At 38.4% G+C, this 27,637-nt stretch overlaps 3 protein-coding genes across 4 annotated transcripts in view; 2 read left to right on the top strand and 1 right to left on the bottom strand.

Annotated features, from left to right (window-relative positions):
* Nucleotides 1-19,374, top strand: part of LOC111593883 (AF4/FMR2 family member 4) — a gene marked incomplete at its 5' end in the record, with an annotated part of 41,380 nt that extends 22,006 nt beyond the window's left edge. The window contains 6 exons of the mRNA XM_023306949.2: nucleotides 932-1,330; nucleotides 2,353-2,438; nucleotides 2,505-3,253; nucleotides 6,696-7,086; nucleotides 7,143-7,536; nucleotides 19,350-19,374. Of these exons, the coding sequence (XP_023162717.2) occupies nucleotides 932-1,330; nucleotides 2,353-2,438; nucleotides 2,505-3,253; nucleotides 6,696-7,086; nucleotides 7,143-7,529 (2,012 nt within the window). The remainder of the gene's footprint in view (nucleotides 1-931; nucleotides 1,331-2,352; nucleotides 2,439-2,504; nucleotides 3,254-6,695; nucleotides 7,087-7,142; nucleotides 7,537-19,349) is intronic.
* Nucleotides 19,375-22,331: 2,957 nt separating this feature from the next.
* Nucleotides 22,332-27,631, top strand: LOC111593901. Of its 2 annotated transcripts, none has more exons than XM_023306972.2 (3): nucleotides 22,332-22,421; nucleotides 22,505-22,571; nucleotides 27,212-27,631. In XM_023306972.2, exons 1-3 carry the CDS (start codon nucleotides 22,359-22,361, stop codon nucleotides 27,550-27,552), a joined length of 471 nt encoding a protein of 156 aa, XP_023162740.2. In that variant the 5' UTR covers nucleotides 22,332-22,358; the 3' UTR covers nucleotides 27,553-27,631. The 2 variants fall into 2 exon arrangements, with proteins under 2 accessions (XP_023162740.2, XP_023162739.2); XM_023306971.2 differs by lacking the exons at nucleotides 22,332-22,421; nucleotides 22,505-22,571 and adding exons at nucleotides 23,671-24,166; nucleotides 24,239-24,299 and having other exon boundaries at nucleotides 27,212-27,628.
* Nucleotides 24,364-27,046, bottom strand: LOC111593895 (uncharacterized aarF domain-containing protein kinase 1). Its single transcript, XM_023306963.2, has 4 exons — nucleotides 26,817-27,046; nucleotides 25,389-26,070; nucleotides 24,779-25,330; nucleotides 24,364-24,705 (listed from the first exon to the last, which is right to left on the bottom strand). The coding sequence occupies exons 2-4, from the start codon at nucleotides 26,040-26,042 to the stop codon at nucleotides 24,364-24,366; spliced, it is 1,548 nt and encodes a 515-aa protein (XP_023162731.2). The 5' UTR covers nucleotides 26,043-26,070; nucleotides 26,817-27,046.
* Nucleotides 27,632-27,637: the final 6 nt, after the last annotated feature.

A 27,637-nucleotide genomic window follows, 5' to 3' on the forward strand; every position in this document is an offset into this window, starting at 1 on the left:
ACGCAAAGTGATGCCATCAACTTAATTAATTGTACTTGGAAAAAACGAATCAAATGTTGACTACTGCACTAAAACAGTTGGATGTTGGACAGACTGAGCTGAGTAATTGTATACACAAGACATGAACTAAAATGGTATATAATATATTTATTATATAATATATTTATAAGCTTGAAATATACAAAAATTAGAGCTTGAATTGAAGAAACAAATTTAACGTTTTTATTTATATATATATAAATACGTTAAATATAAATATATATATATATATATATATATATATATATATATATATATATATATATATATATAAGCAGCTTATCAGCTTCTATAATAAAAACTTATCGCCATCGAAATTTCTTGTCCACAGTAATAAATTGACAAGCTTTCAAAGCTCATTAAAGCTATAGTCATGTATATAATAAGGAATAAATTATGCTAAGCACTTTGAGCTCTTTCTAAACTTTAAGGTTGAGCTTAAGCGTACATATTTGAAGTCTTCCTACACTTTACTGACACAATGTATATAGTTATACAGAAATTAGATTTCTTCTAATATAAATCAAAGGTTTTGATCCACACATAATAGAAAAAAGCCCCCGTACAGGGTATCTCTCAGTTGTCTTAATCTTGTTTCACTTCAGCTACAGAAGAGCTGAAAGCCAGCCAAGTAATATGAATAACAAAAAGTCCTTATGCGTGTCGACTCAGGCGGTAAGAAATAACAATAGCAACAACAGCAACAGCAACAAATACAAGCAGAAGAAGAAGCAGAAAATGCTCAGCATGTGCATTAAACAAATCTAAGACAACATTTCATGGGGCATTCATGAAACTTGTTTATTTTGGCTCAATATGCTAAGGCGCTCTAACCCACCTCATTCACTCACACTCACACTCACTCTCTTTCTCTTTCCATTTCATCCTTTAGACTTACAATCCTTGTGGCTAACGAGCTGGTTTGGCTCCTCCAACAACAACAACAGCAGTAGCAATAGGAGCAACAAGAAAAAGACGCAACAGCAACAACAGCGACGAGACGGCTTCGACAACGTCGATGCTGGCGTTTACACGCTACAGCAGCCGCATAAATTTCCGCTTCAATTGGACGTGTACGGCGGTAATTGCAGCTTTGATTACCAGCAACACGAGCTGCCATCCGGACATTACCAGCAACAACAACAACAACAACAGCAACAAGAGCAATCAACACTTTTCGTACAACAGCAAAAGCAGCTGAAAAACCGGCACAAAAGCCAGCGGGAGCAGTGGAAATTTTTAGGAATATCCTCAAATATCAACGAGACGAGATTTATTGAAAGTTCAGCGGGTAATGCAAAATAATAACAACCACAACAACAACAGCAACAATAATAATAAGAAATCACAGCTGTAGCAGTGCCTTCACGCCTTGCCATCAATCAAAATCCAAATTAATTTTCTTTTATTTTCACTTTCGTTTTCAATTTTCATTTACATTTTCTTCTGTTCTTTTTTTGTTCTTCTTATGATAACAGCAGGCGTTGATATTCGGCATCAGAAACAATTTTTTTGATTTCTGTGGCTAACAGAAATTTGCATACTTTTATTATTTGCTCGCATATTAAATGATTTCTCAGTTTGCGGCGGCTGCGCCCCAAAAAGTAGGCTACAATATTTTCAAATATTTAGCATATGAATTTTAAAAGCTGAAAAATGCAGCTTTAAAGTTTGTGAGCAGCTTAAAGCGCAGTACAAAGGAGATAAAACATTTTGGTAAGCAGCTTGGGCGAAGCGAGTGCGAAAGAATCAATTTAAACTTCTAGTGAGACAATTTAAAGAGTTTTTACTTTTGGCTATTCGTGAAATTATATAGAGGGTACATTATATTCTAACCAGAAAATATTAATTTTATATAGAATAATTGAGAAACATTTAATTTAATATATAATAATTGAGAGACATTTAAGCCGCCTTGCGAAGATATAAAAAAATGCATTTACGGATGAAGAACACTCAAAGAAATAAATTAGAAAAACGAAAAAAAAATTAAAAAAAAATATATTAAAAACTAATTAAAAAAAATAATAACAATTTAAAGAAAATATGTGACTTAGTAAATAGTTTTAAATACATTAAAAACAATTTAAAAGAAAAGGTATAAAAAACTTGTTGGGAAACAAATATTATATTATAAGATAATAGATTGTCGAATCTAGGTATAGGGATTATAGACAGCCTGAAAGAGTTATTATTTTAGTAAGATTTTTAAAATATAAATTTAATGCATTTATTATTATATTATTATTGTTATATTATATTTATACATATATGAAATATATATAAATTAAATTTACATTATTTATTATATAGCTTCAACAATGGACGATATGGTTTATCAGTGCAGCAATCAAAATTCTATTTACGTACTCAATGCCAGCTACAATCCAGCATTTGGCGTAAGTTTTCTTCATAAAAAATGTTGTAAGGTCGAATTGGTGTGGTCAAGTGTCGATATGTTGCAGAACTTTGGAGCAACAGCAGCAACAGGGCGTGAAATGAATGGCAGCAGCAGCAGCAGCAGCAGCAGCAGGACAACGGGCAACAGGACAAACAATTCAATTGGGGCAAGTTGTTCGAGTGCCGCATGCAGTTTGCAGCATAAATTCAAAAGTTTTGGCACAGCCAACGGCAACGGCAACGGCAACAGTTCGTCAGGAGCAACAGCAACGGCAGCAGCAATAGCAGCGGCAGCAGCACAAGCAGCAGCAACAGCAACAGTTGCTGTTGTCACAGCAACAACAAATCCGGTCGCTACATCAATGTCAACCGCAATGTGTTCACCGGCAACGGCAGCGCTACAGAAATTGTTCAATTGCAATGTGGCTTCCATTGGCGATGCCTGCCAAAATGTCAGCCACAGAAATCAGCAGCAGCAGAACCACAATAACAACAGCAACAACAATTGCCCAGTTGGGAGCCATAACAATGGTTGCCTGTCAGCGACAGGCTTGCATAGATGCCGCTGCGATACGCACGAGGGTGCTGCAGCTGCAACAGCAACAGCAACAACAACAGCTGCAGCAGCAGCAGCATCTGTTGGCGCTGTGGCCAATAGAAAGAAATGCACCAATGTCAAATCAACGCTTATTGCCAAGAAGACAAAGTTTCTGAAATTTCTCGAAGAAGAAAAATGGCGCAGCATCCAGCAGCAGCAGCAGCTGCTGACACCGGATGAGACGGAAGCTTGCGGCACCACACAGCAGCCCAGCAGGTAGGTGCCCTGTGCCCTGTGCCCTTTGCCTTTCACTACTCTGCGGCGAAAACTTATAAATTCTCATAAATGTTATAAGGCATATTGCGGTGCTAAAATTGTGGGCAACTTTTTATGGGGCACAAGTTTATTGGGCCAACGGAATTTGCCGAGTTTTCCCTCTCTATCTCCCTCCCTCACTATCTCTCTCTCTCTCTCTCAGCAAAGTATGCGCGAGCATGACAACAACTTTGTCATTAAGTTTGCCACGCAGATATGAAACTTGGTCCAAGTCCAAGTGAAGGCTATGCTTGCAAGAGCAGCTAAAGAAATCGAAAGTAAAATGATTTATCGAATTGAAAGCTTATCGATAACAGCACTGAAATGGAACGCGATTACAATAGAGAGAGCAAATTAGTTATGAACTATATGAAATATATGATACAATGAATTATTATATTATATATACTTTCGATTAAGCAATATGAAGATAAGCTATCGAATGGAAGCTCATCAATATCTAATTTGAAATGGAAAGTCATTATCGTAGGGTACGAAATATTGACAAGATAGGGACAAAGAGGGAGATATATAGAGAAGAAAACTGAGAAATAATCAATATAAAGATTCCAGAAATATTTTTATTATATGAGTATATATTTTTATAGTGTTGAATAACATAAGTAAACCAAGTGCTTGACACAACATTAACTGAAAGCTGTGTGTTTAAAATAAAGAGCATTAAAGTGTTGTTCAACACTACAAGCTGGCTATATAAGTTTATAGTGTTGAGCAGCACTTGAATGCTATTTCGTAGCGTTGAACAAGACTTAAAGCAGCTGATTGTAAGCACTAAACTAGCACAAAGCTGTCGTGTAAGCTCATAACAAATTCATTTTTATTTTGAGCACCATTTTGTAGTGTTGAAAAATACGAAAAGTGGCTGCTATTCAATATTGAGCGCACGTACTGCACTTTAATCTAATATTTATTGCTCATAAACTCTATTTTAATAGCGAAGTCATCAAATTCCCTATAAATATTAACTTTAAGCGAACGATTTAATATTTATTCGCATTGCGTTTGCCGCAGTAGCTGAGAGCGAGAGAGAGCTAGTGACAGAGAGTGAAAGCAAGTAGATGCTATGGTCATCATCAACACGTCTTGTGCCTTGGGAAAACACATCGCTTATGACAGTTTGTGCCGCAAAAATGAGCACAACTTGGGCGTTAACTTGTTTGCAGCTGAGCTGTCAGTTCACGTGGAGGCCCACTGCCGCCCTTAACGGCTGTTAAACGCATTCAATTAGCTGTTCACGGCCACATCGTGAACTCTAAGCCCAAGCCCCATACAATCTACACCTGCCACGCCCCCTTTTTAGCTGCGCCTCGGCTGTGTTGCATTGTTCATGAAGTCATAAGTTTTGATCACCAGCGCTTAACAGCGAGCAAAACTTTGTGCAGCTGGGTGGACGTGGGGCGGTAGGCGTGGCACCAAGTCCATGCTTTAGTTGGCTCAGCCATTTGTGAAATTGAAAAATTAACGCGCTAACTGAAAGTCGTTGAAGCGCTTAAAATGCCGATACCCTAAACTAAAAGCGAGAAAAGTGCTCCAGCTCGAGGCTCATAAAGTTGATTAAAATGCATGCCGCACACATGTGGCAGCTAGCAAAACTTGCAACAGCACCAACGTCGATATATTGAAGTGCAATAATCATATTTCAATAGCTAACGAGCTGCAGGGGATTGCTGGGCGTGGCAGCCATGAAAAGTTGCCAGCAAAAAAAAAAAAAATAAAAAAGTGACTGAAAAAGTGTGTCAGTCGGGCGTAATTGACTGCCTTATACCCGGTCTCTTTGTTGTTCAAGTGCAACTTTAATATAGAGACAGCCTTGCTTAAAACGTATATACTCTACCCACTTTGCGAACGAGTATAACAAAAAAGGTACAAATAATAAAATGTAAAAATTGCACTTTTCTAGCAGTCAAGCCCGCTGGCGTCTCCTTTACCTTCTCTGCGTTTCGCTCTCCTTCACACAAAAGGCCCAAAAATAAATTTTCCCTAAAGAAATGCCAGCGAGTCCTTGCGTAATAATGATGTCAAAGTGCAAAGCGTTGAATATTTCATTAATTGCAACTGAGTGGAGGAATATCGAGGGCGAGAGTGCGGGCAGCGGGGGCTGTCAGCAAAGTTCCTTTGATTTATTAGCAACTTTAATTAGAACAGAGCCGCTCTGCTGGGAAATGCAGTTGCCGCCTCATTTTCTTACAGTTGATCACAAGAGAAATTTCGCCACGCACATTCATCAAGGCAGAGCAGGGACCTGGCGACAACTCCATCAAGCTGCTTTCAAGTGTGCCCCAAAATAACTTTCTTCATATTTCTTTCTCTCTTTTTTTGTAAAGGAAAAATATTTTACGCAAAGTTTTGTCACTCACTTTTAGAACTATTTTGCATTTTTACGCAGCACCTCGCTGGCCCTCCTTCTCCTTCTCTCTCCGTCTCTATTCCTGATAAGAGGCACTTAGCATTAGGACAGGCAACTCCAATTTATAATATGCTGCAATGCAGTTGGTTTTCTTTTAACTAAATGGACCAGGTGTAACGGGCAGACAGGCTTAAAGTTCCAGCTGTCATGAGCAGCATCTGAGAGTGCTTAATAGCCTGGCAACCCAGAAGATGACCAGGATATGTATACGGCAAAAACTTAAGCTGAACTAAGTGAATTTATGGAATATAAGTGAAATCGATTTGATTAAAAATAAGTTAAATTTTAAATAAATTTAATTTTATAAATATTTTAATATTAATAAAAAAAGTGTATAAATATTAAAGATAAAATTAATAAGTAGAAAGAGAAAGCTTCTAACTTTGAGACAATTTTAAAATTGTCTATAAAACACGTAGAAGAACTTCAAGATACCCTGAAGCCTGAGCACAGGCACAGCTAGAATTCCTACCATTCAGACGAACATGGCTGATCCACAATATATATTTTCTAGGATCTGCTACGCCTCCAGCTGCCTGTTACAAACAGTTTCACAAGCCCATTATACACCCATTTCCCATTTCCAATGAGCAGAAAGAACAGAGATGCATAAAATAATAACTTACAATTCTATTTTACCTTCAATAACGTTCTCTTTTTTTACAAATTTAAAGCTATTTATATATTTTACTCAAGCCAAAAACAGTTTAAGTTCCCTTTGACTGTATTTAAATAGATCGACTTATGGCTGGGCTTAAATTAAATTGCGCTGAAAAGTATGCTACGTTTTATTTCAATTTGCATAGCTCCGTTTCTCGCGTGCCGAGTTTCCCTCTCTCCCTCTCTCTCTCTCTTGGGCTTCCTCATCTGCTACGCTTCCTGTGCTATGCTAGGTTCCTGTTCATTTGTGCATTGGGCGTTTAGTTTAGTCAACCAAAAGCTAAATACAGGACGAGAAAAAACTTTTCATTTCAGGGCCAACAGCAATGAGGCGGAGCTCAACAGCACAGCAACCATGTCGACGTCCACTTCAGCGGCCGCATCATCATCATTTGCGGCTCACTCAGCCAGCAAGGATAACAACAGCAACATGAAAAATCACAACAGCAACAACAACAACAGTCAAACAGGAGCAGAGCAAAATAAATTGAACAATTGGAGCATGCATAATGAGAGCAACAACAAGTTAGCTGAAGCCGAACGGAAGTTGGAGAGTCATAAACAACAACAACAACAACAACAACAGCAGCAGCAGCAGCAATTGACCAACAACAGGTCCTCGAGCTATGAACTGTACCAGGAGGCAGCAGATATACTAGGACTTAGCTGCAGCCTCTGTGATAATTGCCGTTGCTTGGACTGCCAGGTGAGTATTCGAATAGAAGTTTTTTAGTCCAAAGTACTCACTACGCATTTACACAGAGCGGCTATTTCGATTGCGCCGACGATGATGACGAAAGCTACTCGGAGCACTCATTGATGGATGAATACGATGAATACGACTATGGCTATAGCTACGAAGAGCAAATGCTGCTACTAGCTAATGCACATCATCAAGCTGAGCAGCAACAGCAGCTAAAGCTTTGTTATGCCGTCGATTGCCAAGAGAATTGCTGCAGCAAAGTTGAACAGGAGCAGAAGGATGGGGACGATGGGGAGGCGGAGGAATGCAAATCTTCTTCCGAGCATCGTTTGGCTATTGATTTTGATTTAATTAATGCAACCAGCAGCCAAGTACTGGAAAATTGTTCAACATTCAACGATTTAAGCTTATTGGATGCTGAACAGCAAGTGGAGCCATTTACGTAAATTTCAGGTAGGTCTAGACTCTAGCTCTATCTCTTTTATCTCTCTGTATGCCATCTTTTGCATGCCAAAAATACTATAAGCCATAATCCTCTGGCAAGGCAGCAGTGTCTATACAAGCTGCACACAAAATCATGTTTTGGGTTTTCCTTTCTGTCTTGCCTTACCAGGTGTTTAAGCCACATAGCTGTTTTGTAAGCCATTTCATACAATGTTCGTTTCGCAAAGCGCACTTTAAAGCTTTCGAAATAGTTTTCATCAATTTCGTAAAATTTAAATTTCATAACATACTTTTATCCAGCGGCTATGGAAGAACACTCTCATGCACTCGTAGTTTGCATTTGTAATTCGATGCTGGAACTAATTTCGAATAATTTATATGCGCAAAAATGTTTGCATAGCTTAATAAAACCAAATTTATATTTTTTGTAAATTAGTTTGTGTGCGCTAATGAGCTAAAGTTTGCTTTGGCGTATGCAACTGCATGTTCGAGCTCAAATTACATTTACAAGGGGGATAGCTGAAACTATTAATTATAAATAACTATTGCTTTTATCTGTATATAAATCAGCACTTCATATAATTTGTGTTCAGCTAATCTGATCTGATTTTTTGATAGGATGGATAGCCTATTGAGTTCATCATAAGTTTTGCTATACAAAATCAATTAGTTTCACTTTAGTTCAAATTTTGTTTATTAATCTGTCAATTTAAAGTTAATTTTTAAAAAAGTTTTGTTGTTTACTTTTTTATATATTTTTCTATGTATTTTTTTTTTATTACTTTTATATATTCTAATGATAAGAGCATTGTTCCTAGTCTGGAGTAAATTCTTTTTTTTTTTGCTTATATATATTTAAAAGCACAAGCTCAACTCATGAACCTTAATTACACCAATTCAATTAAGTCTTTTGTGAACTAGTTCCTTGTTGCAGTTCATTTAGCAGCAAGCTCAACTGCAGAGTAAACTTTTTTTACATTTCTCAAACTGAATTTGAAGTGCTCAACACAATTTGAAACAATTCACAAAAAATATGCTGCATAATAAAAATTTGCTAAATTTGCTAAATTTGCTAGGGCCAAAAATTCATATACCCCTTAATCAACGCTTTATAGAGTATGCCAACAACAAGAACAATGAGGTTTTTATGCAAAAGTAGCAAATTGCATTTTACACAAAACTAAATGCCTGCTGAGTTGGCAAAGCGCCACTTCTCAGCACGGCCAGCGGCGCTCTATGTGGGCGTGGCAGTGGTGGGCAAACGGGAACCGCAACACTGGCAATGCCAAAAAACCACTTGGCCAACTCAACCAGTTTATTGCTTTTAGCCCAGTTGTGCTTTCTGCTTGTTGTTGTTGTTGCTGTTTTTATTGAGGATTTTTAGCCGATTGTAGTATACGAGACGCAACAAAATTTTTGGCTGCACCCACAGTCCGCAGCATACGAACACCACTCGCCCAGCATCCACCGCCCCCCCTTCCCGACCCCCTTGGGCAAGGTCAGCAAATTTGATTTTACATAGTTCCATGGACAAGTGCCATTTCCATATTTGTGCGGAGCGCCACAAAGCAATATGCAAAAACAATTTTGATGTCCAAGTGCTGCGCTTTTTCCCCAAAATAAAAATACAAAAAAAAAAAAACGAATATCGTAAAAGCCATTTTCAAATTTATAATTTAATTGAGAGCAGCAAAATCAGTGAAATTGCATAGTGCACTAGCCAAATGAATATTTTAACAAAGCTTAAAATCCACAGCAACAAAAAAACTATAATCAAATAAATTTTCAATCAAGCTGCAACAGACGAGCTTTAGATGAATCCATTTGGAGCAGCAGAGTCAAATTATTTGGAATTGCAATCAAGTTGATGAGGTCATTTCTGTGTGCGCTTAGTTGTGCAGCAATTTAATCAGCTTTAAGCTCTAAAGAGCTTTTGGCATGCGTTCTTTACTCATTTTAGCCGGATTTATATTTCGATTAATCAATCAATTTTGGGTCATACATAAAAGAAATAGGAGTTCAAATTCCTAGAATTTGGAATATGTTTTCATAACAGAATACACAAAACACAATATTTTGTCGTAGAATGTTAAAAGTTTGTCGAAATCGATTTCTAATATAAGCTAACGCAGTTTAAGCTCCTTTTTTGTGATCTTAGTTTAAATAGAAATAGAAATTCAAAATTCAAAATACTTTCAAAGACACTTTAAGCCATATTTATTTATGGAAAAAGAAATAAAATAGGTAAGAGATATGCATTTTATATTTATTTGCTGCACTTTGCTGCAGCACAATGAACTAAAAGCTTGAAGTAGAGAAGAAAACTGAAGAAGGAAAGAGAAAAAATCTTAGCTATGAAAAATTCATTGCAATTCTCTCACAATGGCAAACGGCAAAAAGCAAATGGCTAAAAGCAAATGGCGAATGCCTTAAACTTAAATCGAATTACATTTAGCAAATGAAATTTCAAGCGTTCAAGCGCGCCGAAATCCTCGCCAGTGAAAAATGGCCTCAACAAGAGGCGCAATAAATAGAACGTTGTGAACGTTAAGCCCATTTAAGCCAAAAGAAAAGGGCGACGCTTCACACTGTGCATGAGAGTGCGTACACATGTGTGTGAGTGTGTGTGTGTGTCTCAGTTGGCTGGAGCGTGTGTGTTTGTGTGCCTTACCCAACCCACTCAACCAACAAAATGCCTCTGCGAAGTGCATTTGCTGTTGTTTAAACCAACAAGCGCAGCTGGCAAACCTATTACATTTTTTGGACTTGGCCGGCTGCCAGACATTGGGCAAAGACAATGCATTTTGGCTAGTGAAAAAAATGCACTTGCACACATAGGAGAAGAATGTAATAACAAATTTTTTGTTGTCTTTTAATTTATACGTGCTTAAAGTAAATGTCCCGAAAAAATTCCCCTCTCTCTCTCTCTCTCATTTGGGCATTTCTAACCTAAGGAAAGAATGCAATCGCGATCAGTCGTTCGACCTGTAAAGACGTGAATTCGAACAGCCTTCGCTTAAGCTCTACTGCTGCAGAGTTCTAAAAATAGAACTTTGCGGTGCATTCTTCAACGCAACAGCAACAAAAACCGCACACGCAGCGTTTTCTTATCGCTTGCTTCCGCGTAACTCAATTGCTTTAATTGCAATTTACGAAATTTCGTCGCTTGGCGCGAGTGCGCCTGCACTCAAAAGCACAATCCGCGATGACATCTAATGTCAATAACCTCGCTACAGCTGTAAAGGTAAATGCAGAAATGCAAGCCCAGCTTAACGTTGTGATGGCAAATAGGCAAGCCTCCATCATGCCAATAAACTCAAAAATAGATATCGCCTCCGTGCAAGGCATCACTAACAACAAAAACACGAAACGTAAACAGCCAAATTCACCAAAAACCATCAAGAAAAGGCTCATCTTCGACGAACCAAGCACCAGCAATGCAGCATTAATATCAGAAAATCGATTTTCACTGCTCGTAGAAGAAGATGAAGACTACAGCGAATCACCTGTAGCTCCAGAAGCCCCAGTATTGACCGACCAGCAAACTACACCGAAACCTCGTCCGCCCCCCATATGGTGTCCAAACATCAAGTCTGTGGCCCTACTTCAACAGATAATAGATAAAGTAATTGATGCTAAATCATACGTAATTAAGCCAAAGAAGAATAACATAGGTGTATTAACCCAATGCAGTGAGGACTATCGCAGAGTTATAGACCACTTTACTAAGCTGGAATTGGAGTTCCACTGCTACCAGCTTAAGGAGGACAAACCATATAGAGTCGTGTTCAAAGGGCTTCACTCCAGCACTGATACAACACTAATTAAAAAGGAATTGGAAACCAAAGGCCACACAATTACAAATGTGCACAACCCACTGAGCCGTATGGACAAAACACCGCTAAATATATTTTTTGTTGACGTGGCTCAGGCCCCCAACAACAAAGAAATTTTGGACATTCGAGTTGTCTGCAGGCAACGCTGCACAGTGGAACTGCCAAGAAGATACAACGACCTGACACAATGCCATCGCTGTCAAGAATTTGGACACACACAACGCTACTGCCACAAAGCTCCCAGATGTGTGCGTTGCGCCGGGAAACACGCATCCAAAGACTGCACCCGCGAAAAGGACCAGGCACCAACTTGTGTGCACTGTGAGTTACAGCACCCAGCCAACTATAAGGGCTGCCAAGTATACAAGCGGTTGCGCAAATTGCAATCCCCAGCACAAAAAAGGAGTCCCACACAAACACCGTCTACGGGTCCGAGTACTGCTTCCGAAATTACAAGGCCCCGGAGCATTACCCAAGCCACGAGCTTTGCAACGCCTATTAGTGGTGTTTCTTACGCACAGGCCGCTAGAGGTGGACCGTCAAATAAGAATACCACAAGTGACACTTTGTTCACTGAAATGCTTCAGCAACAACAACGTCAGTTTGACGCAATTAATGCCGAGCTCAAAGCGATGCGAGAAGTACAATCCCAACAAGCAACCATGCTAAACAGTTTAATGGCCATCATAACCAAGCTTGCCTACAAATAATGGCTTTACGTGTGGGTATCTGGAACGCCAATGGCCTGAGAAACAAGACTCAGGAACTGGCTGCGTTTCTCTCACAAGAAAACATAGATATAATGTTAATAACAGAAACTCATGAGTGCCCCACTACACAAATTTTCGGATACGAACACTATCAGGCTCATGGTGAAGGAGCAAACTGCTTTGGTGGATCCTCAATCCTCATACGAGCAACAATACCGCATACACCTTTACTGCCAATTTGCAACGCAACAATGCAGGTCTCAGCCATCACCCTGCCTACGTCTATTGGAGCGATCGAAGTTGCGTCAATTTATCTTCCGCCAAACACTGGTCTGTGTGATCATCACATGGAACAGGTTCTAGGCCAAAGGTTGAATAAGACCCTCATCGGCGGCGACTGGAATGGATGGCACCCATTTTGGGGAAGCAATAGTGCGAATCGTCGCGGAGAAGTCATATTTGAGGCGATTCAAAACTTACAATTCAGCATATTGGCGACTGGAGCCCCCACCCGTTACCCAATTAATGGACACAGGCCCTCGGCAATCGACTTCGCTGTCTACAAAGGCATCTGTGACCGGCAATTGACCATTGAAGAATCCTTGGACCTATCCTCTGACCACCTGCCACTAATAGTCACAATCCACGCGCAGCCACAGCCCTTGCCCATTAGGAAACAACTACTGCCAGCAGGATCAGATTTAGGAGTCTTTAGGCGCGAGCTCCATTACTCTTTGCACATAGAAATGGAACTTAACACTCCTGAAGACGTGGACTACGCAGCAAACAAACTGCAGGAAGAAATAGTCAAAGCTGCGCACCAAGCCGCCCCACCATCTTGCCAAACAAGACAACAGTCTCCGTACAACATCCCCCTCACCTTGGAGGCCCAACACCTACTAATACACAAAAGATGGGCCAGGAGACGCTGGTTAAGATTACGCACGCCTGATGCCAAATCCATGTACAACGAAGCCACGAGGCATCTTAAAGCTGCTCTCGCCCTGCTTCAAAAGAGGTGTATCAGCGATGCGCTGGTACGAGCTGAATCGCCCACTGACGCAGAGTTTCAATTATGGAAATTTACAAGAAAGCTCAAACGGCAGCCAATACGACGTCATCCCATTCGGAGCATTTCTGGTTCCTGGCACATTGGAGACGAAGCTCAAGCTGAGGCTTTTGCAAACCACCTTCAAGACCAATTCACGCCGGTGATTACCGCAGAGGCCTCAGAAATCGAAGCAACAGAAGACATCGTTCTCTCGCCCCTCCCAGCTGAAGACCAGATAACTGGATGTACAAAAGAAGAGGTTCTTGAACACATCAGAAGAGTGAAGGCAAAAAAATCCCCTGGATATGATCTAATAAACGGCAGAGTCCTTAGAGCACTGCCTGACTCCACCATAGACTACATAACTATGGTGTACAACGCCATGCTCCGCATCCGGCACTTTCCAGCCTGCTGGAAGCGCGCCGTGATTGTGATGATTCCTAAGCCTGGCAAACCCGTGGGAGAAATTGAGTCGTACAGACCAATTAGCCTGTTGCCAGTACTCTCCAAAATATTCGAAAGAATATTTCTGGAACGAGTACTGACACATCTGGGACGCCAGGAGGCCATTCCAAACCATCAGTTTGGCTTCAGGAGACAGCATGGAACACCGGAACAGGTTCACAGAGTTGTGCACCATATCCTTGGAGCCTTTGAAGAAAAGATGTACTGCTCTGCCGTCTTTTTAGACATCAAACAGGCGTTTGATCGAGTTTGGCACCTGGGACTGCTGCAGAAAGTGAGGACCACCCTTCCAGCCCCATTTTTCGCGTTGCTATCCTCATACCTTATTGGAAGAACCTTCCAAGTGTCAAGGGGGCAAACAGTATCCTTGACTAGACCAATTATGGCTGGAGTACCACAGGGTAGTGTTCTAGGCCCAACACTTTATACTTTATTCACAGGAGATATGCCAACTCCCGAGCCAAATATAGGAAGTACAGATGCAGTACTCATAGCGACCTATGCAGATGACACCGCCATCTTATCACGTCACGTATCTGCGCAAGAAGCTTCAGACTCACTACAAAAATATCTGGACTCTTTCGGACGCTGGGCAAAACGGTGGTGTATCACCATTAATGCACAAAAGTCTGTACATACTACCTTCGCCACTAGAAGAGGAGATTGCCCAAGCGTTGCATTGGGGCCCACTATTCCCAAAGCCTCAAAAGTAAAGTACCTTGGTATCACTCTTGACAGAAGGCTGACTTTTAAAGCGCACATAAGTCAAGTAACCTCAAAATGCAAAAGCAAGCTAAAAACCCTCGACTGGATGCTGAGAGCTTCAAGCAAGTTGTCTTACAGCAGCAAGGCCGCCATCTACAAGGCAATAGTTGTCCCAACCTTCGTATATGGTATCTCTCTATGGGGCTCCTCGGCGAAGACTACAAGGAACAAAATTCAGACCCTGCAGAATAAAGCACTACGCAGATGGACTGGAGCCAGCTGGTTTGTAAGAAACTCAGTCTTACATAGGGATTTAGCAATTCCCACAGTTGCTGAACTCATTGGGCGACACAGTTCAAGATACGCGGACAGACTTGCAGCGCATCCTAACCATCTCGCAAGCAACCTGGCTATAAACAACAATAGGCGAAGACTGAAGAGATTGCATCCTCTAGACAATATTAGAACTAATTAAGATAGTAGCTACAAGTGCAGAATAATTGGCATATCTGCCCTCCCATTAGTTAAGGTTTAGAGCTAAATGCGCTATAGAGTCTAAGACAATAAGCTGCAACAAAATAAAGAAATAAAAACGAAAAAAAAAAAAAAAAAAAAAAAGGAAAGAATGCACTTGCATTTAATTTATGCATGCTTAAACAAAATGTCCCGAAAGAAATTCCCAAATTTCCTTCTCGTCTCTGTCTCTTTTAGACATTTATGAGCATGCTAAAGATCAAGCATGTGTACGTATGTATATTCATACTAATTAATTTGGCGAGAGGAAAAAGCACTAGTCTATCAGAGACATAACTACAAATTAAATTTCCCTTCGCTCTCCAAGCCATTTATGAGCAAACTCATTAATCATCATAATTATGTACGTGTATGTTTGTTTGTAAGTGTGTATGTTCGTATATTTTCAATCATTTAATGATTAGAAATTACTTTATATATATGTATATTACCTACTTTCTTGTACGCCTTTCAAACAGCCTTAGACTAGATGAGTAATGATGTCGGCGTTGCTTTTCGAGTCCAATTGAGCACTTAACACACACTTTAATAGACACTACGCTATAAACAACAACAGGCAATGCTATAAAATTACACTTAAACAAATGAAATTTTACGTAACAAGCAGCGTCGAGGTTTGCAATTTTCAATTACACACGGTTGCACTGTGGTCGCAAAAAATAAAACCACACCATAAAAAAAATAAATTACACTTTCAATTTGAGATACGCGGCATTTTCTGTCTATTTACACACAACGCGTTGCTGCAAGAATACAAAGTAAAGAATACACAAATAACAGGATAAGCACGCTGGATCGAGATCGTGTGTGCGAGCGAGAAGAGAAAAAAGACTAAGAGAAGCGTCTGAGTAAATGCAAGTACTGAGCATAAGTATCGATAGGTAAATGACACTCAGTGCAATTCAGCGGGTTAAGCTCGATCAGGCTGTGCGAGTGAGATGGCAAGCTAGACTTGGAAACTATGGCATATATTTAATGCTTATATCGATAGGTTATGGGATACTTAGTGTAAAATTAATCATCGTTTGCGCACTGTGCGCCACTTGGCGGCAAATCCAAATGCACTCAAGGACCACAGCCACGCCCACGCGGTGTCTGCTGCCACAGTCGCTTAATGATGCTTGATTTAATTAATGCCACATTGGCCACGTGCACATGGCAAACGGGAAGGAAGTGGGCGGGCTGTGTATGTGTGTGTGAGTGGAACTTTGCAACAGTATGCGGCAATTGGAAATTGTAAACGCAGCGAGTAGAGGCAGTGCCAAGAGCTACAGCCACAGCCACAGCCATTTGCTGATGATGATAATTTATGGGCCCGAAGGGTTTTGCGGATTTCGCATTGGAACCTTATTTCCTCTTTGGGCGTGTACAAATATTTGCCCTGGTATTTCAAAACAGTGAGAGAGGGGCAGCAAGAGGGGTGCAGGGTCGGGGCTACGAAGATGGCATTAAGCATCAGGCACAACAAATTGTTTACAATATTTATTGTTTGCGACTGCGACTGTTGACAATGATGAAACGGCAACTTAATGCCCCACTCGTCTTATTGGAGCGAAATCAGCGCCAAGGCAACTTGACTTGACCAACACACACACACACGCACACTTGGGTAATTCCAATTGGAAGTCTCTAAAGCTCAAATGCCCAATACGCCGGGTAGCAGCACCAGCAGCAGCAGCAGCAGCAGCAATGGCGTCAATGCTCATTTCCGTCGACATATTTTCATTTCCTTTTACATTTTGGTTTTTTTGCTGTTTGCTCAAGGATTTGCAGGCCCAAGCCCTCCTGCTCCGCTGCCAAATTGTAATTCATTAAAGTTTATTGTACAACATTTTTGTTGACCTGTTTTTTTTTTTACATTTTATTTTTGCTGTTGTTTTTCGGGTCTTTTGGCTATAACTCGACCGCTTGACCATTATTATTTTTTGTTTTTGTTTTTGTCTTTTGTTTGTCCAATCTGCTTGGAGTGCAAACTTTTTGCCAATATCCTAAAAGTATAATTAAAAATGTTGGCTGATAAACAACGTAAGCAAAGGCTTGTAACGGACGGCTATGTGATGCCCTGTAAAAAGTGAAAACGGAATTACTGAATATGAATTTGAAAATGTTCTACAGCATTCTAAGTAAGTGCTGAATAGTTGCAAAATCAGCTGAATGACATACAAAGTTGCTGAATTCATGATAAATTACTGAATTCTAAATTTTATATATTTTCTGCACTGAATGAATAAAAATTTGCTGAATATTATTGTAAAATTATTGTAATAAATACAAATGTGCTAAATTATTTAACAATAGAGAAATCTGCTGAATATATTAATTTGCTGAATTTTATTTAAATTTAAATATTATCAAAATTCCATGAATTGTTAACTAATGAAAATATAATACGTAGCTGACAGCCTATAGCAACTTGCTAAATATTACTGAAAATAACTGAATTGGTAAATTGCAAATTCGCTGAATACCATGGAAATTAGCTGAATATCATAGAATATTGTTTATAGGCTGAATTTAAGGATCTTTGGGAATTCAGCGCATTATATAGGCGCATTGTTTTGGGGTAATTACAAACAAAATTTTGAAATATTTTGATTGTTTTCATTAACATAGCTAAGAAATTTTCTTAAAATTATAACTCTATTAAGCTCCGCTTAAAACCCTCAAATGTGGCGCTGCCTTTGGTTTTGTTTGTTTTGGCGTCCAAAATAAACAAAATTAATTTTTTTTGTTCATATTTTTGCTGAGCTAATTATAATTTATAATAAGCAGATGCTGTATATGTATGTGTGTGTGTATGAAAATTACGTGCAAATATCTCACGCGCCAACAAATTTTTACCAAATACATTAATGAAATTATTCAAAAAACTTTGCTCGAGTTGCTGCTACTGCTGCTGTTGTTGTTCAGATAATTGTTGTTGTAATTGCTGCTGTTGCTGTTGGTGTTGTTGTTATCAAAAAAGTAAGCAAACAAAAGCGGCAACAATTCGCACACTTTTGGCGCCAGCGGCTACGCAATTAATTTTACTTAACTTTATTCATGGACAAAATGAGGCACGTACCCGATAATGAAAGCCGCAGCAGACACGCCCACACGCCCCAACAACAAGGCCCATGCAGGCGGCAGACAACTGACAACCGACAGCAAGCAGCAGCCACAGCCACGCCCACACTAATTGTGCCAACAACTTGATTCCAGCTGAACGACTTACAACAGGCAAATGGACACAAAGTCAAAAAGGGGCTGGGGGCGTAGCTGGAGTTGCCAGACTATTCATAAAATTTGCACCACATAAAAAGGTTTTTATGACGTGTGTGTGTGTGTGTGTGGAGGGCGCCCGAAAAAGTATGCTATGCCATCTAATTGTAAAGGCATCAGCCACAAATTTGTGCGTGTGTTTGTGAGGGGGAAAGAGCGGGTAGAGCTGAAGAGAGAAATGCCCATACATATATTAGCATGTGTGTGTGTGCGTGAGAGGTATGCCCATACATATATTAGTTTGTATGTGAGTGTGTGCTCCTCAACTGCTGCAATTTCATAAATTTGAATTTCAAATTTAAGACATTGCTAGACACACAAGCACACATAGACACACTAAACAAAGTTTTGGCTGCGGCAAGTTACAAAGTTTCAATCCTCATGCAAATTGATTTGTGTCTTGTGTTTCTTTCACAATTTGCTCTACACTTTACCTTACAAACTATGTGAGTGTGTGCGTGTGTGCGTGCATATTTGATTAAGGTCTTATATGTTTGACATTTTAGTTAACAATGTTGGCTTAGGAACAACAACGACAACAGCACGCAACTATTAACAAGACAACAACATTCGCATTTAAATTCATTAAAATGTCACATAATATGCACAAACCATGCGAAATCAAAGGGAATTTTCAATTTTATATAGCATGCTTTTAGGCTTAGAGCTAAAATATGCTCTGCTTATGCGAAAAAATGAAAAGGCAATTTATATGGAAACAGCTTTCTCTCACTCGCACTCGCACTATCTACGCCTGCCACTCACATACAAAAAACCGTTGACCATGCATTTTTTTTATGTCTGTAAAACAATACAAAAGCAAATTTACACAATACATATCATATTTATGCTATGCTGTTTGCCATCATGCAAACAAAAAATATTCATATAATTTTATAAATATTTTTAAAATGCTCCACAAAATTCGGAAACAATGCGAGCAGCACGCAGAATTTAACAATTTTGATATCATACTTTCAGGCGGTGCATTAAAACATGCTAGGATATTTGCGCTTTAATCTGTGATAGACCATAAATAGGGGAAATACTTTTAAAGGAAATTATTTGATAAGAAATACCTCTCATTTTCATTTCCCTTGTGTTTATGTTCCTCTCGCACGCATTTAAATGTAAACTTATCTATTTTTTGCTAAAAAAAACCGTTGAAACACAATATTTATATAATATGCACGATATTTGTGCTACGCTACAATTAAGTAAACAAATAATATCATTTTTTTTACAATTTCTCTTTTGCAGTTAGACGAGCGATAAATCAATGGGAAATAAATATTTATATATATATATATATAAATATATATATATACATACATGCATACATATAGAGACAGAACGTAAATAAAAATGTCAGCTAATTAAATTTCAATTGAATTGAGGCATGTTAAATGCACGCAAATAGTAAACAAATACACACACACACATTCACGTTGTGTGTGTGTGATTTTTTTATTTACAGGCGAAGAGCAAAGCTTTATTTATTACAAAGAAAATTTTAAATAAATATATATACATATAGAAGAGAATTGAAATCAAATAGAAATCGATGCAAGATATAATATATTCCTTAATTAAATTCTCTTTTATTTGTTTATTTCCAAATACTGTGCCAAGTCTTAAAAACCATAAATTTAGAAATCTAGAATGTACTATAATAAAAAAATATTAACTGATAAATAAATGAAATTGATGTTAGTCATATATATATACACTATATATAAACCATATACTTAATGTGAGTAATTCAAATTGTTGTATGAAAAATGAAAAATACTAAAAACTTTTTCGTGTCTGGTGCTTTTTCCATTATTTGTTTTATTGATTTTAAATCGAAATATATATATATATGTTTGGAAAATCAATGAAAACTGAGTTTTATTTAAAACAAATTTAAAAAAAAAAAACAAACATTTTTATAAACATTATAAACATATATAAATTAAAACAAAAACATAAACATTTTTCATAAACATATGAAAATATAAATAAAAAAGAATGTATAAATAATGAATATAAAATATGATTTTAAAATAATTTTTTAAAATATTATACGAAAAAAGCTATAAAAAATTATAATTAATGATTATGGTGCCACTCACTCGATATTTAAATATATATTTAAGACCCAATATGGTAAGTGTAAATATTTAATGAAAAAATATGGAAACCTTCTTCAACAATCTATACAAACAGTAGTTCTACATAAAATGAAAAGTTATATATAATCTAAGATAGGTATTAGCTATTTTCATTTGGCTTACCAAATGATATCAGGTTTATGCTCAATATGATGATAGAGATGATTAGAGATGGAAACAGAGATAGAGTTAAAGATGGAGATATGTTCTCTATGCTCTTTTAGGTAAAAATGAAATCAGACTTTGCTTTTGAATAAGAGATACAATAAAATTAAGGAATTTATTCTTATTTTAAAGTAAACGTTTTTTATTTTAATTTTTTCCCCTTTTTCCGAAAGTCTAAAGCGATTTGCTAGACACAAAGTGGAAAAGCAAAAGCCCGAAGAGAACAAACACGTTGAAGGCCAGCCAACAGCAACACACATGCTGCATAATGCAATAATAAGAAAAAAGAAACGGCAACAACAGCTTAAGGATTTTTTTTCGTACGCCCAGGTGCACGTTCGCACCTGCCATAATTTATGTTCGAACCGCGGCTTTATGCAAATGAGCAGCAACACGGCGAAAATATCAGCCAGCGCAATGCACAAAAGAGCGATAATCATATGCGAGTCAGTGTGTAGGTGGGTGTGTGTCTATGTGTGTGTGTTGATTGCTTTGGGCCAGGTCAAGGTGCATCGCAGCCAAAAAGCCAGAGCGGCCATTCACTTTAATTAACGGTTAACGACTGCAACTGCTAGCTGCTGGCTGCTGGCTGCTACGTCTACGCAATTTGCTATACAAGTGTGGGCGGCGGGAGGGCTGGTAGGCGTGGCCAAACAGACAGCACGTCTCGCCTGTTGGCGGCTTTGCACAGCGATAACCCAAAAAGCCATAAACAGGCAAAAAGCGGAATGCAATCTGCTTATTGAAGTGAAGAGAAGGCCGCCAGAGCAAAAACCGAGATAAGGCAATGCCATGAAGAAGAAGAAGAATTAAAGTGAGTAGGGGATGAACGAACTACGAAATACCCTAGCTAAGAAACAAGGCAAGAAGAAGAATAACAAACTAATAATTATAGAAAAATAACTTCTGTGGCAGTTTATGTCGTCTTACAAGTGCATTAAGTTCCAATACTTATATGACGGCTGATAGTACCTATACTATATAGTTCCGAAGTGCAAATGATATGTAACTTAACAGCTCAGTGAGGGGCCTAACAAACATTGCACTTACAATGAGTCGACTACAATTTGCTGTCAGAAACATGTTTCAACGACAAATCATTTGCCTAGAGGAAGATGTATGGACAATATAGATAAAAACATATTCTTAAATATCTTGAAAAGTATTGAAATTTCAAATCAGATTCGATTCCTAGACTTAGAAGTCTATGATATATTCAGCTGATCTATGTCAACTTGTTAAGATGCTGCTACTCAGTAAAAGATTGTAAAATGTGCACCAAGAAAACGAAACAAAAAAGTCATTAAGCAACCGATTTTTCCTTTACAGCTATATGATATAGACAAACGATTTGGCTAAAAATTGTATCATATATAACAAACACTCTAAATCTGACGTATACCAAATTTAATGTCGATATATTAAATAACAAAAAAGTTGTAACAAGAAAAGCAGAAAAACAGGGATCTACATTTATATATATTTCTTCTTTAAATATGCTGTTATCTAGATGGTTGATAGCAGCGAAAATACCCGTTGGCAGCGCATGAAAAAGCTTAATAATATTAATTATTTTTATTAGCACGCAACAGCCAGCTAAATCCATTCGCAATCCGCAAGCCAAATCGAGTTGTCCTCACATAATTAGGCGAGCGCCCACGCAATTAAAGAGTGAGAAAGGTAGAGATAGTGAAAGAGAGAGCTAGCTCGCGAATCGATTTGGGTAGCTAAATAATTCTTGAAATACTGATTAAAATGTAATCAAATTCAACGCAAATAAACATATATAAACCTATATATATACCTCTATATATGTATCCATATTCATATCTTATCGTGGAACATGCGCCAGAGCTTACTGTGAATCATCAAGCTACTGCAAATCTGTGAAACAATCGAAATTTAGATACGTAAAACATTTGTTTAAAATTAGTAAAGTGCACTCCAAATGGATTCATCGGGTCTGCTGATTCTCTTGGCCATCGTATGCTTCTGCCTCTTCATCATACGCGTAAGTAACTGAGCTCCTATTACTATTATTATTACTATTATTACTGTTAATTGTTAATATTATATTTGACATTGCAATTGCAGTCGATTATGATTGCCTATCGGTTTTATATGCTCAAACAATTGAAGGAAATGTCGCAAGTCGACGAAGGTAAGCAAACATAATCGCAAATATTTGCACTAGTTTCTTATTCCATCGACAACGTCGTTAGAGATGGGCATAAATCGTGATTTCGTGTTCGTGACTTAAGAAATTTTTAGTAACAGCGGAAGGGACTATGAATGAATGACTATGCATGACTACATAAATGAATAGTCTAATTACTTATGTACGACTTTAATTACTCAAGTAATTAAGCATTACAATTTTAATTACTTAAGTAATTAAACATTACGACTTTAATTACATAAGTAATTAAGCTTAGCCCAATAACTTTGTTATTTATAATTAATAGCTCAAATATTTAAGTAGTCAAAATGAATTGCTTAATTACTTTAGTAATTATAGCTAATGCCATAAAATAATACTCTAGGACTTACACTCAAATCGTAATTACAACACAAGTAATTAGACATATTTAAAGTAAGTCCAAATAATGGCAATAATTATAAGTAATTAAATTCTTTTAAGTGTAAGTAATTAATTTATTTATTTAAGTGTAAGTAATTAATTAAAAATTAAATAAGTAAATTTAATTAAAAAACCAAAAATTTACTTAAATAATTAAATTGTTAAATTTACTTATTACATATTTCATAAGTTATACAAAAGTTATGTAGTCGATGCTTATAGTAGTCACGTTAATTATTTACCTCGTTAGATTCAGCCGCCTAATAAACCAAATAATTAAATTTTTAGTTTGAACAACATTCAAGCCCTATATAAGAAGTAATATATGCCAAAAACATCTTGACATACACAATATAAAAAATGATGGCTTTATTCATATTTATTCTACAATTAAGCTAATAGCTACAAGTTCTTTAATTAAACTCAAACATGAATCCATATCGTGGCGTGCCTGTTTCTCATAAACGAAAGTCCATACCTAAAGCTAACATTACACCTCCCAAAAAAAAAAACCAAACAGGGAACGTCTTGACAATAGAAAACTTGCTATAAATCATATAAACAGACAATAACACACATATAAAGATATCTTACATATATATCTTAAATATATATATATATCTGTATATATAAATATAGAAAGATACACGTTCACACAGCTAGTGTGTCATATGCACACATTTATCATAGCGCCTCATTAGATAAAGCTATGCCTTGCTGGAGGCGGCACGGGGGCTGGCGAACGGCTCACCAAACTTAAGCCCCTGGCCTAGGCACTGGTTTTTTTTTTTTGTCAACCTTATCAGCTAATGATTACAAAGCAAATATGTGCACCATGAGCCTGACCCATGGATGAGTGGTCGGTCGCCCATCAATTTTGGGGGCTTCAGTTCAATTTGAGCGGACACAACGAGTAGAAACTATATTTTTGAATGGCACCTGCAACGGCAAAAACAGCAGCGGCAGCAACCGCAGCCATAACAACGGCAGCCCCCATCACAATCTGGCCGATTAGCTCAAATATTAGCACCAGCACTTTGCTACCGTATTATAATGGCGATTCAGGAAACTATCCCTATTACGATCCGCAACCGGTGTATTTCTATTCGGGCTATGCATTCTACGTAGTGTTACTTTTTCTCTTCGTCATACTGATGCCACTTGTGGTTATAATGGTAACAAAATACTTAAATCTAATATATATGCTAAATTAGCTAATTTAACTCTTCAAACAACCACAAAATTAGAGTTCCCTGCAACGCAAGCGGCAGGAGAATGCACGCAGATTGGTCCTGCAGACACAACGAGGTAATTGATTTTTGTTTACTTTCATCCCATTTTAATTTGTACTTCAATTCAAGTGCTATCCATGCTAAAGCACCTGCTTGAGCGCCGCAAAAAATCCAAAATTAATTAAACCCAAATAGAGGTAATAGACATTCAGTTTGAATAGATCCCAGCGCTCGCGCAGCCTCAAATGCCAACGTTTCGCTGCCTCCGGCTGCTGGGCCCGCTGCTCCGCGTAGGAGGATTGCACACAGCACTTGGACATCACCCAAAAGGCGGTCATGCGATTCTGTGTACGCAACGTTGACTCAATGCCACGTATTAAATCGTTAGTCTTCAATATGAGCAGCATTTGGCGATCCACTTGCTCGAGCACATCCGAAATGTGGGGCAATACAAGCGACGTATTGCTCTGCAGCGTATTCTTCTGCAAAATGGAGAAGAAGAGAATAAGTAAGACAAATTTTCTACAAGAATCTTGAGCTTGTTGAGTATTTCACCTCTTCTTTGGAATATTTGACTTTGTTAATGCCCTGCATTAGCGTATCCCATGGTCGACCAGTCACCATGCAAACAAACAGGCCATACAGATCGCCTTTGATGCCTAACTGCTCGCTGTGCTGTCGCATTGATTTGCGATCAACGTTCAATATGCTCAGCCAAAGCTTTGAGTATTCATAGCGAAATTTATCAGTAAGATTCGCATAGAGTCCATGATCCAGCAAAACTATTTCCAAATTGTTTTTGGGCGTCTGTCGTACGAGTATGTTGCCCGGATGTGGATCACTGTGCACAAAGCCCGTGGAGAAGATCATCTCTGAGTAAAGTTGTCCGATCCTGTTAGCCACCTCAAATGCATCTATTTTATGTTGCCTAATGTAATCCAAATCCGTAACATGTCCGCCCTCCAGATATTCCATGACAAGCACACGCGATGTGCTCAGCTCCCAATATATTTTAGGCACACGCAGCCAACTATATTTCTTGAAGTGCTCGGCTACCTTTTCCGCATTTTTGCCTTCGTTCAGGAAGTCCAGCTCAATGGGCAGATTCTGGAAGCGACAAATTGTATGTAAGAGGTCTATAATCTCCCTTTAGTAGACGCATTACCTTTTTGGACTCCTCGACTAGCCATTGTATCTTGAAGTCGGGAAATATGCGCGCTAGCACTTTGACAGCTAATTCCATGGTTTTCATGTCCACGCGCGAGTTGCCTTTGACATATGGATGCTGCACCTTAACAGCCACAGTTTCACCTGTCTTCAGTCGTGCTTTGTGCACCTGTGCCAGTGACGCAGTGCCCAACGGCTCACGTTCGAAACTATCGAATAGATCCTCGGGATTACGTTTCAAATCCTGTCGTATGACCTTATATAAGTCCTCGATAGGATTCTGTGGCGCATCCGAATGAAGGACTTTCATTGTCTGCACAAACTCCTTGGGCAGCAGATATTCCAGTGCGCCAATATGCTGACCCACTTTGATATATACACCCTTATTTGTGCAGATGAGCTCGAGTAGCTTCTCAGCGGCGATTTTATGTACACGACTCTTTTCTGCTTTGTATTCCGGCGTCGTCTTGTCCCACTCCTTATAATAAAGCTCCCGCTTGTAGGTGAGCGCCACATCGACCACAGCGCAAGCTGAACGCGTCAAACGTACAATTCCGAGTGAATTCAGTTCATAGTCATTTGTATGGAGGCTCAGGCCAGTGCTAACGAGGCCAGCGCCAAGGGCGCCAAAGCCCAGCACGCGTCGTAGCATCTAAGACAGGTGTGAAGCACTGTTGAAGCTGCAAAGATAAAAAAGAATTATTTAAGGTTTATTTTAAATATTCTTCGCCAGCGCGAGCTGTGTTCAATGAACCGTTAAGTCAACAGGTTGTCATTCCGTTTCAGTGTCAACTGTTCAACCACAAAGGAACTAGCTCAGCAAAGATTTAACTTAGCTCTTTTCACATTAATTATATTCTAATCTGTCAGCTCGGCGCTGCGCGCAATGAACCGTTATATGAGTAGTTTATCATTCCTATTCTCTGACAGCCTTCTACTCCGAAGAACTAGTTCAAAACAAAAAACCTTTGGACTGAGGGACAGTTTAAAAAGTCAGCATTCAAATGTGCTTGAACTTTGATAGCCTTTAAATTGTTTTTTCTGCGTTCAAGCAATATTCAACTTGATAAAATGTAGAGCATTGGACGACTTCAGACACTTAACACCGAGTCTTTGACCCATAGTTGTAAACTTTCACTCATAATTGAGCTGCCAAAAAAAATTGGCAACACACAAGACAACGCAAGAAAATCATTTATCAAACACTTTACACTTTGTTAATATAAATTTCAATAATTAATTTGCTATAGGCGTTTAACCCAAAAACCTGTTGCAGCTGCATTGAGTCACTATTTACATATTTTGCCATCCAAAAACTTTCACCTTGTATTGGCTAAACAACGTCAGCAATTGTATTATTTGACTATTACATAAATGACTAATCGAAGTTTTCTGCCAAACTTCTTAGTCAAAGCGTTTCACTTACGATGTTTGTGCGCGCCTAAAAATATCTTAGTTGCAATACATGTGCTTGTTTACTAGTGACTGTTGTTAAGACTTACACACAAATATTAATAAAAGAAAAGAGAAGCAGCTTCAAATCTGCTGCTGCTTGCTCAGCTGCGCGCTACTGAACTGAGCTGTCAGCTGTTCGAGGCGCGTATGCAGTGCAACAGCTTAGAGTGACAAAAGTGTGAAACCGCTGTTATCGATAAGTGAAGACAAGCCGATAAATCACAATTTGAATTTAGCGCAAAAAAGAGATAAGATATATAACTAAAACTATTTGTAATTATGCTGATAAGAGATATTTATGTATATATCAATATTTGTAAACAGCAATTTATGTATATTTAAATATTTTCGTATTAAATTTCTCAGCACGACGTGAAATGGAAATAAGCGTCAACAACAACAATACAAACATGGGCAATGGCAGCGTTTGCCTTGAAGTGGACAACAACGACATGACCATATTGCCGAAGGGCATGGATCTACCGCCCAGCTACGATGAGGTCAACATCTGTAACAAGGATGGTAACTTAGGCGCCTCCACTCTGACCATCACAACGGACTTGGGATGCAGTAATCCAAATCTGGCAATAACAGCTTTAAATGAGCCGCCACCAGATTATCAAGGAACCATAGAGACTGTCGATGCTCCGACAACCACTACAACTATATCCACAACGACAGTTGTTTCTGTTATGCCCAGAATCTAAATATAAAAACAGCATTTCAAGTGTATTTCTATAATCTTACAACTATTATATATTTAACTTCAATACAAATTACACTTTATTAATT

The sequence above is a fragment of the Drosophila hydei genome, unplaced genomic scaffold (assembly GCF_003285905.1).
Source record: "Drosophila hydei strain 15085-1641.00,03,60 unplaced genomic scaffold, DhydRS2 tig00008122-arrow-pilon, whole genome shotgun sequence".
In the NCBI taxonomy this organism is placed as follows: domain Eukaryota; kingdom Metazoa; phylum Arthropoda; class Insecta; order Diptera; family Drosophilidae; genus Drosophila; species Drosophila hydei.

Coding starts and splice junctions, on each gene's coding strand:
- LOC111593901 (XM_023306971.2), top strand. CDS start 23,924: ATGGCACCTGCAACGGCAAAAACAGCAGCGGCAGCAACCGCAGCCATA. Junction 24,167..24,238: donor TGCCACTTGTGGTTATAATG/GTAACAAAATAC, acceptor CCACAAAATTAG/AGTTCCCTGCAACGCAAGCG. Junction 24,300..27,211: donor GGTCCTGCAGACACAACGAG/GTAATTGATTTT, acceptor TAAATTTCTCAG/CACGACGTGAAATGGAAATA.
- LOC111593895 (XM_023306963.2), bottom strand. CDS start 26,042: ATGCTACGACGCGTGCTGGGCTTTGGCGCCCTTGGCGCTGGCCTCGTT. Junction 25,331..25,388: donor TAGTCGAGGAGTCCAAAAAG/GTAATGCGTCTA, acceptor TGTCGCTTCCAG/AATCTGCCCATTGAGCTGGA. Junction 24,706..24,778: donor TCAAATATTCCAAAGAAGAG/GTGAAATACTCA, acceptor TCCATTTTGCAG/AAGAATACGCTGCAGAGCAA.